This window comes from Zootoca vivipara, chromosome 11 (genome assembly GCF_965207765.1).
Source record: "Zootoca vivipara chromosome 11, rZooViv2.hap1.1, whole genome shotgun sequence".
NCBI lineage: Eukaryota > Metazoa > Chordata > Lepidosauria > Squamata > Lacertidae > Zootoca > Zootoca vivipara.
In genome coordinates this window covers 1,052,959-1,066,930 of record NC_142594.1, presented here as the reverse complement: position 1 = coordinate 1,066,930, position 13,972 = coordinate 1,052,959, and the positions used below count along the sequence as shown (strand labels likewise).

Genomic DNA, 13,972 nt, shown 5'->3' with positions numbered 1-13,972 from the left:
GTCTTAGATTTTGAGTGGGGTGAACTGCTAAATAGTTTGACCATTTCACAGGTGGCACAAGGGAGCTGCCACTGGGGATATCTAAGAACAGCCCCCTACTTGGATGTTGTGTGTAGGGGCTTGAGACCCCTGTTTTTGAATCTATTAGTTTGTATACCCTACACATTTCTTGTGTTTCTGTTTCTGAGAGAATTTTAATTCTGCTTAGCATCTGTTAGACTGACACTTGACTAGGGCTAAAAATATAGAAGGGTTCACAGCATCATGAATCCTAAAATCACTGACAAAACCTCACTGCATGTAGCTATTGAGATGGTATCCTTGATTGATTGAGGGCCAGGGGGAAAGTTGCCATGCAATCACAGTCACAAAGGGAAGTCCCGTTCATCACCACTATGCAGAATCTAGTTACATATGATCACAGCTTTCTGTCTCTCATAGAATCATAGAGTTGGAAGACTCCACAAGGGTCATCCAGTCCAACCCCCTGCCAAGCAGGAAATACCATCAAAGCATTCCTGACAGATGGCTGTCAAGCCTCCACTTAAAGACCTCCAAAGAAGGAGACTCCACCACACTTCTTGGCAGCAAGTTCCACTGTCGAACAGCTCTTACTGTCAGGAAGTTCTTCCTAATGTTTAGGTGGAATCTTCTTTCTTGTAGCTTGAATCTATTGCTCCGTGTCTGCTTCTCTGGAGCAGCAGAAAACAACCTTTCTCCCTCCACTATATGGCATCCTTTAATATATTTGAACATGGCTATCATATCACCCCTTAACCTTCTCTTCTCCAGGCTAAACATACCCAGCTCCCTAAGCCGTTCCTCATAAGGCATTGTTTCCAGGCCTTTGACCATTTTGGTTGCCCTCCTCTGGACACGTTCCAGCTTGTCAGTATCCTTCTTGAACTGTGATGCCCAGAACTGGACACAGTACTCCAGGTGAGGTCTGACCAGAGCGGAATACAGTGGTACTATTACTTCCCTTGATCTAGATGCTACACTCCTATTGATGCAGCCCAGAATTGCATTGGCTTTTTTAGCTTCTGCATCATGCTTTGTATGGCTGATAAGAATAACCATTATAACAAAATCTATCTACACCTGGACACTACATATTTCTGCGTTCCCTGTTCTCCCTCTTTTTTCTATTGATGGTTCTCTGGCATCCATTGGGAAGCCCACTTTGTTTTCCCCATGTGGCAGTGGGCGAGGGAGCTGGCCAGCCCAGGCACTGGTGTGCCCACGTCAGTGGACATTGCCTGTGCCATGGCCTGGCCTGTGCCCAGAGAGAACTTTCTTTGGGCAGCCCAAGATGCTAGAAAGCAGCAAGGAGGGTCAGGAGAATTTTAATTGTGCCACTGTCCCTATGATGCGCTCATCACTGCTCTGCATGGAAGTTAGCTTCTGGGAAGAAAAAATATGTTAAAAGTGCTGTGAACTTCTTGCCTTCCTCATACACCTTAATAAATGCATTAAAAAACACTTGAAGTAATGGGTTTGGGGGAGACGTCCGTAGAGGTATAAACACAATTTACTCTGAACAGCTAGCTAAACTGATTATAAATAATGATATAACAGAAAGTTGTAAAATAATTAAGGGAACAAGACAGGGGTGTCCACTGTCCCCATTACTATTTATACTAGTCTTGGAAACCCTGACAAGGAAAATAAGAGCAGAGGGTATAAGGGTAGGAAATAAATCTTTTAAACTAAAAGCATTTGTGGCTGATCTTATAAAAACAACAGAAAATCCAAAGGAAAGTTTGCCAATAGTTCTGGAAAAGATTATGGAGTCTGGTCAGGTGGCAGGTTTCATACTCAACAAAAATAAAACCAAGTTGTTGGTGAAAAATATGGTAGAACAAGATAAAAAGGAGGTACAAAGAATTACTGGTATGACAAGAAGTAAAAAAGTCAAATATTTAGGAGTATGGATTATGGTGAAAAATATTAACTTATTTAAAGACAACTACCTAACAACATAAATAAATAAAAAGAAATCTGGAGATCTGGGGCAGACTAAATCTATCATTCTGGGAAAGGTTCTCTATGATAAAAATGAACGTGCTACCAAGGATGTTGTTTTTGTTTCAATCAGTTCCGGTGATCAGTGGGGCAAGTCCCTTCAAAGATCGGCAAAGAGACATTTCAAAGTTTATTTGGTAGGGGGACGGACCTAGAATTAAACAGAAATTACTAACCAAAAGGCTTCTCACTACCAGATCTAAAACTATTACGAGGCATCCTGCCTCTGCTGGATCAGGGAATGGATACTTTTACAAAACACAGATATGCTAGATTTAGAGGGTTTCGGCAACAGATTCGGTTGGCACACGTACTTATGGTATGAAAAAGGCAAAGTACACAGAGGGTTCCTGAATCATGTGATAAGACGATTATTATGCATGGTATGGAATAAATATAAAGATTTGCTAGAACAAAAAATGCCCTGGTGGCTATCACCGCTTGAGGCAATTTCAGTAAAGAAAATGAACATGAGCAAAGACTGGGCAACCTCTAAAGAACTTCTTAAGGAAGAAGAGAACTAGTTAAAATTAGGGGGAGAGAGGAAGTAAGAAACTGCTTAACTGACTGGTTATAATATTACCAGTTGAATGATATATTCAAAGCAGATTTTTAAAAAAGGCTTCACCACTAAGTTATCGAGATTTGAGAAGTTAATACCAAGTAAGGGGAAACTACTTTCCACAATGTATAGGATCTTGCTAGATTGGTTGGTGAAAGATGAAGAAGTAAAATCAGTGATGATTCAATGGGCCAGAAATTTTGGGTATAACTTTCAAAGAATGGAATGGAATGGAATACTTTATTGTCATTGCGCATAGTACAACGAAATTCAATGCCATCCCATAAAAAACAAAATAAAAACACAATTACAGCCTGGGAAAAACTCTGGAGAGAGTACTTAAATTTTACGGCATGTTACACTTTGAAAGAAAACTACATGAAGATGCTCTGTTGCTGGTACTTGTCACCCTGTAAGCTAGCGAAAATGTACAGAACCAGCTCCAACTTGTGTTGGAAATGTAAAGAAATAGAAGGAACTATGTATCATATGTGGATAAAATGCAAAAAGATAAAGGAATTTTGGGAAATGATCTACAACAAGCTAAAAAAAAATGTTTAAATTAACCTTTCCCAAATAGCTGGAAGCCTTTCAGCTCGGGATCATAGGTGTAGAGATACCAAAAGACTTAAGGAGATTGTTCATGTATGCAACTGCAGTAGCGAGAATGTTGTAAGCCCAATGTTGGAAAGGAGACAAAAATGGAATGGCAGACGAAATTATCTGAGTACGCTGAAATGGCAAGATTAACAGGGATAGATTAATAATTCAACAGAGAATGGGATAAATATAGACAAAATGTAAAAAGTTCACTGTAAGCATGTAAAATCTTTGTTGGGCATTGAATGACTTCTGCAATGTGAAATAACTCTAAGACGCATTGGATAATTGTAAAATAGATGCTGTTCAATATGCAGTTGATATAGTTACGCAGAGAACCCAGGTTGGGGAGGAGGGAAGCCTCAATATGGGGAAAACCTTATTTTCTTTCTTTCTTTCTCTTTCTTTCTTTCTTTCTTTCTTTCTTTCTTTCTTTCTTTCTTTCTTTCTTTCTTTCCCCCCACCCCCCTATGTATACTACTAATGGAGAGCTAGAACTGTGATCCACTGTACAAAATCAATAAAGATCAAAAAAATAAAATATAAAAAATTAAAATAAATGCATTAAATTGTCAATGCTTTCATTGCGGGTAGCAGAGGCACCGGACAGGATTAATAGTCTACTGGGGGTCTTGCACAACAGTGGATGATCAGATCCCCACACAATGTCATGTCAAACTCTGGTAAGATGTAACCAAGAGCAGTTGTCACCCATTTTTACCCCTGTTACCAGAATTTATGGAAAGTTTGGGGGGTTGCCCCTCCAGCGGACATCATACACACACAGCCCAACTACCGAAATCAACAAATCACTCTTGCAGATGTCCCCACAAAACACTTCATCACACAGTCCCCCCCCCCCCCAATCTCTATTCAAAGGGCCTCCGCTGCACATGATCAAATGTAACAATTCACTGATAAATGCATCTATGTAATGGCTCAATGGGAAAACTTTAAAGTCATATAAAATTGCTCCAGTATAGGATTTTCGCTGTTCCAACTTTGTTCTGTTCAGAAAGTAAACGGCTACAAAGGGGGGAGCCTGGGATGTGGGCAGGGGCAGCCATAATCCCTGAAGCCTGAGAGCATGTACTCAGCAGCTCCTTTCCTAGGTGTTAATTGCTGGCATCCTGGCCCCAGAGTGGCAGGCAAGTGGCCATCTCAAAGACAATGGTGAACCCAGCCAAAATGGATTGGGGACTCAGTCAGAACAAAAAAGTGTACTTGAAACAAATAATTTATTACGGTCGAAGACCAGCTTTTGAAAAACACATTTGGGAGAACAATCCCGAAATACAAAACATATATATAGAACTTTATACAACAATAAAATTAATATTTATAAATGTAATGAGCATAAAAATACTTAAAACTTTTAAAAAGCTGTCATGGAGAACTGGCGCTGGGTCGCTCGGGGAACCGGAATTAGGGACTTTCAAATGAGCTGGTTTGTCTCAGGGGAAGGTCTATGTCTGCAGATCTGGACACAGAATCTGGCGACCGCCCGGGTTGTCTTCTGGTCTTTGCCAAACAGGAGCAGGTCATATCTTTGCTTTTCCGGGAGGTCAACTAACCTCACCAGGATGGAATCCAAGGTCTCCCTACGTGCCTCTTCATAGAAGGGACATCTAAAGAAAAAGTGCTCTGGGCTTCCTATTTCCCCCAATGAGCAGATGCAGAGTCTTTGAGCATATGGAACTTTTTTGTGAGCTCCTTCCAGGACAGGCGTGGGCAGGGCTGAGCTTCTGGCAAGTGTGAAAGCCCCTCTTGCCTTTTTGGCTAAGAGAAAAAAGAGGTAAGCTGCCGGAGCAGCTATATATCTCCCAGTTTCTCCAATTTTATATTCGGGGCATCTTGAGCAGTCCTGTTGTCTCTCAATGTCTATGATTCTTTGTCTGACCGTGGCCTTTGCTTGGCTCAACCCCAGACTTAGAAGGGCTTGGGGAGCAAAACCCATTTTCTGGAGAGTGTTCAGGACTGCTGTTAGCCAGCCTGATCGCAGAGGATCGATGGAGCTATTCCTCGGGGGAGCAGATTTAGTGCCAGCCATTTGTAAATTGATGATAGGCAGATGAAAGCCTCCACTCTCATCATCCCCATTTCTAGTCTAACCCATGCGTTTGAGACGCATCTGGGGACATGTAGGAGAGCTCTAAGAAATTTAGATTGCACATGCTCCAGGGGGGAGAAGGAAGAGGAAGGTGGAAACAGAAAGGCTCCATAAAGGAGCTGTGCCAGTGTTTTGGCCTTGAATAGTTTAAGGGCTGCCGGGGGGGGGGGGGGAACCCCTTGGGCTCTGAGAAATTTGAGGATGCAGTTTGCAGTTTTTTCCATGGAGCTCCCAGTGGAATTTATGCGAAGTTTGTTGGATCGTGAGGCCTGTACCACCCTTCCGAGATATTTATAGTTTGTGACTTGTTCTAATTTGTGGCCTTGAAGTTCCCAACTTCTAAGCTTTGGTTTTTTCCCAAAGGCTAATATCTTCGTTTTTTGATAGTTGATTTTGAGGCATTCGGTTTCACAGTATATAGCGAGCTTTTTTAGTGCCCTTTTGAGTATAATAGGGGTTCTGGATAGAATTACCGCATTGTCGGCATATAACAAAACCGAAATACGGCGGTTTGTGAGCTTTGGTGGATGGAGTTCTCAGTCATTTAGTGCGGCTACTAAGTTATTTAAATAAAAGTTGAATAGCAGTGGAGCCCAAAGGCCCCCTTGCCTGGCTCCCTGGTAGGTATTAATGGGGTCTGTTAGGTGTCCTAGGCGGCCGCACCTGACACTGAGAGCCGTGTTTGTGTGCAGTGCCTGAATTAGTAGCAGAAGCCGTCTATCAACTGAGGTGCCCTGTAGTCTGTCCCAGAGTCTGGTTCTGGAAACTGTGTCAAAGGCTGCTTTTAAGTCTACGAAGGTGGCGTATAGTTAGACCTGCCCTCTTGACTTATATTTACCTACTAGTTGGCCCTGCCATGCGTTGCGGTGGCTCAGTTTGTTAAATGGAGCCTCAGAGTCCCACTTCAGACTCCCCTCACCTTCAGAGTCCCCCTGTTTTTCGTGTGTTATGTTTACATAGGTGCATCCCTGTGTCTCCCCCCCCAACCTGTTCTGTCCCTCCTCCCCCCATCCCCCGGTTCATCCCTGTGATTGGGCCCAACCTGTCCCAACCTATGACCTATTTGCCCCCACCCACCCAGGCAGGCCCCTACCTCCACTTGGCCTACTCTGGAAAGTGGCCTAGCCGAGGCAAGATGCTGTGGAGAGGGCAGGTTTCATCCCTGTGTCTCCCCCCACCCTGTTCTGACCCATTACCTATCCCTGCCCCCTATTCGGCCCCCCATACTCCCCGGGCAGGCCCCTACCTCCACTTGGCCTAGTCTGGAAAGCAGCCTAGTCTGCTGCGGCCTATTCAGTCTGCCGGGCAATGTTGAGCCTTGTTGCTGCAAAAGGCCTGTTTTCAGTTGGTTGCTGTGGAATTTTGTGATGTCATCTGGTGGTGCGGCTTTGGAGGCAGCAGCGTGCAATCTGTCTTTCTATTGGATGCTGCTGGAGTCTTCAGAGCTTTTGCTGGTGATGTCTAATAGGGACACCACTTTTTTGCATTTAATCATTATTTTAGGTGTGAAAGGTGTGGTTTTTTGATAATTTTTTTATGCCAGATCCCTCCCTGATGGGCATGGAATGCTGTGGCCAAATTTGTTGGAATTCAGTTCAGCAGTTACGGAGGAAGGGTGTTACATAGATGAGATGTTGTAACGTTAGGCAATGATCTGTTGTGGACCTGCCTGGGTATCAAAACTCACAGAAGTGGTGGCTCAGTAGAGGACAAAACTTACCTCAGGAATAGTGGCGACAGTTTGTGTCTTAGAGTTACACGGAGGAGGCTTAGGAGGATAACCTGGGGTGCCACAAAGTTGCCAGAGTGGAAAGGGCAAACTTTTGCAGTGGGGAATCAAACTGAGTGAGACCCTTTACTGTAGGCAGGAGGTTATTCCGTCAAACAGCCTAGAGTTTCTCAAGATACCAGGCCACGTAAGCTGGAAGACTCTCTTTACTAAGAAACCCAAGTAACAGGGGTTTATTTTAAGGCGGCAGGAGAAGAGGGAGGGTGGTTTCACCCCTGGATTCCTGTGTCGCATTTTTAGTAATAGAGAGGGAGGACATTTCGTCACATAATTGGTGGCAGCAGATCCCCTAAAGTTTAGTGACAACGCCGGGACTGGGTTTGTCGAATATTAATTGGTGGCAAAGTCCTTGGGTCTGTCGCAGGGGCAAACCTGTTGCTCAGGTTTCTGCTGGAAACCCCTTCCAGATTGTGACTTAACTATGACGTATTTGTGATATATGCATGCATGATGCGTCACTAAGGGTGTTGTGGGTAAAAGGGGGGAACTTATAAAAGAAGGAGCCATCCTTTGTTCAGGGTTTCTTCCTGCTTCTTCCATGTGGTGGGTGAAAGTCCTGTTGCAACAGTCTTTTGAATAAAGATCAGGCCTACTGGCTGCTGTTTTGCTCCTATATTCTTGGCTGGTGTCTTTGTTTGGCAATCCAAGTGAGCCCAGGGATTTTCCTATAACACCCCTAACAACACACCTCTCTCCACGTGGTGTGGAACTCAATACTCTTTGCCTAAATTTCAAGCTGCAAGTGGCTAAGGAGTAAGTGGACCATTAACAGGTCCACTAACAGATAATATAAGGTTATCTCATCTGCAGCTTTACCTGAACAATCTTGTTGCAAATTCAAGACTATGCATTCATAATAGCATCCGCTAAGAAGACTGCTTACTGGATTTAAATTAGTTTTAGTACACCAGTGTAGTTTGGCCCCTGAAAGTATTCTCCCCACCATATATATATATATATATATATATATATATATATATATATATATATATATACCAATGCTAGTAAAGAGAAGGCAAGAAGAAGCATGACTCTGAAATCCAATTTACAAATTAAAATATAATTTGCATTTTGGGTTAAGTGCTATCTTACTCGAGGCCAAGTGAAGATTCTCCCATTTCTCTGCTTTATCTGGAGCTTATGCTAAATATGGAATCAGTGCTGCCTGCTGTGTTTTCATTGTTGATAAGAAATCAAGAGTGGGGCAACTGCGCTTGCAAATGAAAATACACTTTGCAATGAGATGCTTTTCCTTACAGATCAGACGCTTGTCCTACAGGATATGTGCCAATATGATGCCAAAGAAAGACAAGGGGGGGAAAAACAAAAACACATTTCCACTGACCTGTTTTTCATTTTCATCCTCCAGCTTCAGCCTGTCCTCTATGCAGTTCCTGGCCTGAAGGAAAGCCTTTCTTTGCGCCCTCTCTGTCAAAATCCTCACAAAGACCCCATACAAATTTACACTGACAAAAAGGATAGCATTGGCCACAAGCTGTAAGGGAAAAGAAGGGGACAAAAGAGAGATATTATAATTCAGACACTCTCACATATCACTATCAATCACCATTCTGACTCAAATCCAGTTTATTTTCACAGAATTAGTTTGCAATAGATCTGTCTTGCTGCTGGGTCAGATCACTGCTCCATCCAGTTCCCTCTTGTCTTCCTCGACTGACGCTACTTTGTCAGGTCCCCAGGAGTTTCCCCAGCCCCTTTCCAGTGATTGCACGTGGGCAGTGGCAGAGTGTGTTTTAACCGCGCCCAAGGTGCAGGGGGCAAAAGGAGCCCACCGTGTGGCAACCCAGCCCCAAACTGATCCCAGTATCACGAAAGGCTTGGGGGCTGGGGTTGTGTGAGGAGGCTGAGATCCAAGGGGGCATGGAATCCTTCTCACACCACTCTCCCCAAGTCACGTTGAGAGTCTGGGATCTGTGTTTTTACATTGTGTATTTTTATAGCATCGTCCCTCCCCCGTCGCTGCCACCAAGAATGAATGTATCAGGCTGCAACTTAACTGACTGCGGATGAGGTGGTTGGCACAGGCATTGGGTGAGCATTCTAATTTCTGCGCTTACTGAAAATGACACCAGAGTGAACCCGGCAGTGGAGATTCCCATGGCTTACATCAGATTGGGGGATTGCCACCTCTAGGAGCACTGAGGTCCAAGCCCCCCATCTGGGCAAATGGACAGATGCAACTCCACCACGGAGCCCTTTAACAGGATACCCTATTTCTGGAGGGGAAAGTGAGAGTACAACAACCCCCACCCACCCAAGGCTAAGGTTACCCAATGCCTAAACTGCCAAAGTTGTGGCAATTGCTACGAGGTAGGCAAAACCTCCAGCTCATAGCCAATTCGCCTGCAATATACTCGGAGTCGAGAGTGAATTTCATGCTCTTTATTCAGCTCATAGTCATCAAGGAGAAGAGGAGAAGAATGGCTCTTTTCCCAAAACCATCTGCTTATATACATTATTTACACAATGGGCCTTGCGTGATTGGCTACTTCAGGGCTACACCTGTGGGCCAATCAGGTTGTGGATTGACTTCTGCCTGCAGCCTGATTGGCTGCTCCTGCAGGCCAATCAGGTTGCGGATTCACTTCCACCTGGAGTTGGATTGGGTAGCTCCTGCGGACCAATCAGACTGCTGATTCTGAATCCTATTGTTCTAGGATTCAGCTCAGTACATAACACGCCTGACAGGCAAATTCCTACCCGGCCCCAAAAATATGGTGACCACCGCAGCCATAGCAAGGTCAATTCAATGAGTAAATGAAAAATTACAGGAGTGGATAGGTAGGTTAATCCAACGAAGAAGAGCTTGGTGTTGAAGGCTGGTGTGGGCTGCGTCAAATCCCCTGGGAGCAGACCTGAGGGAAGCCTGATTGTTTCCTCTACCCCCCCCCCCCAAGAGCCCGGACCATAGCTGCCAAGTTATCCCTTTTTTTAAGGGATTTTCCCTTATGCTGAATAGGCTTCCTCGCGAGAAAAGGGAAAACTTGGCAGCTATGACCCGGACCTTTGTGCCAGCCTGACATTGGCCAATTCAGCAGGCTGCATGGAGCAGGATTTCAAGCCAGGAGCACAAGCCAAAGCTCACGCTCTGGCAGGGATGAGACCCTGACACATAGCCCTGCTTCATTGGGGGGGGGCACTGTCTGTCCCACAAACCAGCCACACCCCTAGAAGGGGGTAAGCAGACCTCTAGAGACAGATAAGCAGAGAAATGTAGTAGAGTGGAGGCCACAATTATATGTGTGTCTGCAAATAACAAAAATATATACCTCAAAGAAGCTGACATTTTTATGTGGGGAGCAGATAGGCACGTCACTTCTCAACTGCATTGCTTTTTCTATTCCTTTCAAGACATGCTCTGCAGAGAGTTTATAATCTCCTCTGGCTTTATCCCAGTTAGCAGAATGAGTTAATTCCTTCAGATGCATTACCTGAGGCTATAATTAGAGTGCATTATACTCTGCAAAATGTTGTTTTGAAATGCATAAATAAATTCCACAATATGAGACTAAAATTAGTTCTGGCTTCTGAAAAACATCCCAGTCCTTCATTTGGATATGATGCAGAGGCAGCAGCAGCAGCACATTCATAAGGATCTTGGGATCTTGGGGTCAATTCAAGGAGGTTTTACCAGGAGAGCCAGGGCAGGGTTTGTAGGGCAGCCAAGAGATTTCAGCAGAGGGCGCACAGCTTACTCCTGAACCCCAAAGCAGAACTGGACAGAAGCCGTGGCCAAGAACTTTGGCTGTACTGTAGTTAAAATATGATACCTCACAATATAGAGAAATATAGGTGATACTGAGTCCTAGTTCCAGGACTAGGTTCAATGACAGTATTATCTTCAATTATAGTACATCTAATTGCAGTCTGCTTATGGCATGTATAAACTACTCCCTTTCATTTGGGGCCAGATGGAGCTCATGAGAACCAGAACAGAAACATGCAAGTTGACACCCGGGCACCAGTTCATGGGGTGGCCGTGGTCTGGGCCTGGGTTCGAGGGTGAGGCAGCCCTCATCCACAGGGACTCTGGACTGGGACCAATCCTCTCATGAGTTAATTGGGCCATGGAAGGGCAATGATAAGAATGATACTGTGATTCAAGGAACAGAGGAAGGGATGCAATGCTAACACCACCCATTCTGAGGAGAGGGGGGGGAGTCCAACTTTCCAAAGTTTCACCATGACTGAAGCATTTAGGTCACAGCTGTTTCATTTTCCTATTCTGAGGCGAGGCGAGGCATGGTTGGGGCCATGCCTTGCCTTCACAGAGCTCGGATGTTGCTTCAGCAAGAAATAACCTGAAACCTAAAATAATAATAATATTTTTTTTTGTACCCCACCCATCTGACTGGGTTGACCCAGCCACTCTGGGCAGCTTCCAACATATATAAAAACATTATTCCTTAAAAAGCTTCCCAATACAGCTTTTAGATGTCTAGCAGCAACATCCTAGTTGTTAGTCGGTGTTGTCCCCTCAACAGGAAGGTGCTGCTTTAGTTCAAGGGGTCCAGCCCTCTCCTGTAATCTCCAATGGCAATGGGACAAGGGCTCCTCTGGCCTCACTTCTGGGCCCGAGGGGGGCAGACCAGGCAGGCTTCTGCAGTAGCTGCACTTCCAGGGCTGACTCTGGCAGCCATTTCTGAAGGCCAGAAACAAACCATTCCCACAACTGACACCCCCCTCCCCCCCCAAAAGCTCACATAACTGTCACATTAAGCCTGCTAATAAATTCATGGATGCAGTTAACACAGTGCGTCCCAAGAAAATGAAGCCAATTCCATAAGGAAGCCAAAGAAATTTGCAGAAAATATGTGTCTAGTATTCTTTTTTGGCTCCTATCCACCTTGGCCCTCAAACACTCCACTGCCTTCCTGGCCTCTGAAAAAGGCCTAGGACCATCTTGCTCTGGCATCCAGGGCAAGCTAGGCAAGGAAATGCCTGCACTGCTGCTACAGTTTCCCACAGGGGCTAGAAAGTATTTTTTTAACGTGGAATTTTTTGAAAAAGCTTTTTAAAAGATCAATCAATCCTAGCTGCCCTGGCAAACCACAGTGATGGCACAGGCCTTCTCCTGGCCTTCTTCGAGTAAAGGCAAGGAAGAGGCAAGTTTATAAAATAATGCATGCCATGGAGAAAGTGGAGAAAGTTTTTCCTTTCTCTTAATAGTAGAAGCCATGAACATTTAATGGAGCTGAATGTTGGAGGATTCAGGACAAAAGATAAAAGAAAGTACGAATGTGAAACTTTCCCCCACAGGAGGCAGCAATGGTCACCTCACCAGCAGAGATGCTTTTACACAGGGCCGCCCTATGGCAAGGCAAGGCTGGGTGGTGCAGGGCGCCCGGGCGCCCGGCCACCAGGGGGGTGCCGCGCTGCTGAGCCTGCAGCAGCCGCACTGTGCGCTACACCCGCCAGACAGCTGCACTGGGAAACGGGGCGGGGGGTGCCGCCGGAGGGATCTTTGCACCACAGCGCCAGGGCACCGGGTATGCTTAAGAGGGCCCTGCTTTTACAAGTGGATTACAAGTGGATTAGGCAACTTCATGGAGGAGAGAGCCACTGCAGGCTCCTAGCCAGGATGGCTCTGCTCTGCCTCCAAAGTCAAACACAGTCAATCCTTTGAACAGGAAATCACAGGAGGAGAGAGGGCACTTGTGCTTGGATTCTGAGTTGTAATTTTGAGTTCTTTTACATTGTTTTACTGTTGTGGTAATGCTGTATTTTAATATTAATGTTGTGTTTTAATCATTGTCATCTGCCCTAGGACCTTAGAGTGAAGGGCAGGGGTTAAAGCGCAATCATCATCATGCGAAAGGCTGGACTAGATGAATCCCAAGCCGGAATTAAGATTGCCGGAAGAAATATCAACAACCTCAGATATGCAGATGACACAACCTTGATGGCAGAAAGCGAGGAGGAATTAAAGAACCTTTTAATGAGGGTGAAAGAGGAGAGCGCAAAATATGGTCTGAAGCTCAACATCAAAAAAACCAAGATCATGGCCACTGGTCCCATCACCTCCTGGCAAATAGAAGGGGAAGAAATGGAGGCAGTGAGAGATTTTACTTTCTTGGGCTCCTTGATCACTGCAGATGGTGACAGCAGTCACGAAATTAAAAGACGCCTGCTTCTTGGGAGAAAAGCAATGACAAACCTAGACAGCATCTTAAAAAGCAGAGACATCACCTTGCCAACAAAAGTCCGTATAGTTAAAGCTATGGTTTTCCCAGTAGTGATGTATGGAAGTGAGAGCTGGACCATAAAGAAGGCTGATTGCCGAAGAATTGATGCTTTTGAATTATGGTGCTGGAGGAGACTCTTGAGAGTCCCATGGACTGCAAGAAGATCAAACCTATCCATTCTGAAGGAAATCAGCCCTGAGTGCTCACTGGAAGGACAGATCCTGAAGCTGAGGCTCCAATACTTTGGCCACCTCATGAGAAGAGAAGACTCCCTGGGAAAGACCCTGATGTTGGGAAAGATGGAGGGCACAAGGAGAAGGGGACGACAGAGGACGAGATGGCTGGACAGTGTTCTCGAAGCTACGAACATGAGTTTGACCAAACTGCGGGAGGCAGTGGAAGACAGGAGTGCCTGGCTTCCACCAAAGAGTCGGACACGACTAAACAACATCATCATCATCTGGTTGTCTATTGTGAGAACAGGATGCAGCTCTAGATGAGCCTCTGGCCTGATCCAGCAGGCTCTTCACATGTACACTCCCTTAAAAATTACATTTAAGTATAGATTTTAGTTTTTTAAAAAGTGAGCAAATACCAGCTGTGTTTGGCTTTCCAGGGTCCGGAAGCACAAACACCTTCTTTGATATTCTGGTAGCATCTGCTGTTTACTTGGTCTGAGA

At 45.0% G+C, this 13,972-nt stretch overlaps 1 protein-coding gene across 4 annotated transcripts in view; it reads right to left on the bottom strand.

Moving 5' to 3' along the window:
• The window catches only part of ADCY1 (adenylate cyclase 1), a 175,123-nt gene that overhangs the window by 108,407 nt on the left and 52,744 nt on the right, over positions 1-13,972 (bottom strand). For 3 of the 4 annotated variants that reach the window (XR_015946466.1, XR_015946465.1, XM_035101384.3), the window contains exon 2: positions 8,432-8,581. Coding sequence is in view for 2 of the 4 variants with exons in the window: in XM_035101384.3 (XP_034957275.1) it covers positions 8,432-8,581 (150 nt within the window). In the remaining 2 variants the exon portion in view is untranslated. Of the gene's footprint in view, positions 1-8,431; positions 8,582-10,376; positions 10,551-13,972 lie in introns of those variants that run through there. The other variant, XM_088654458.1, reaches the window with a different exon arrangement.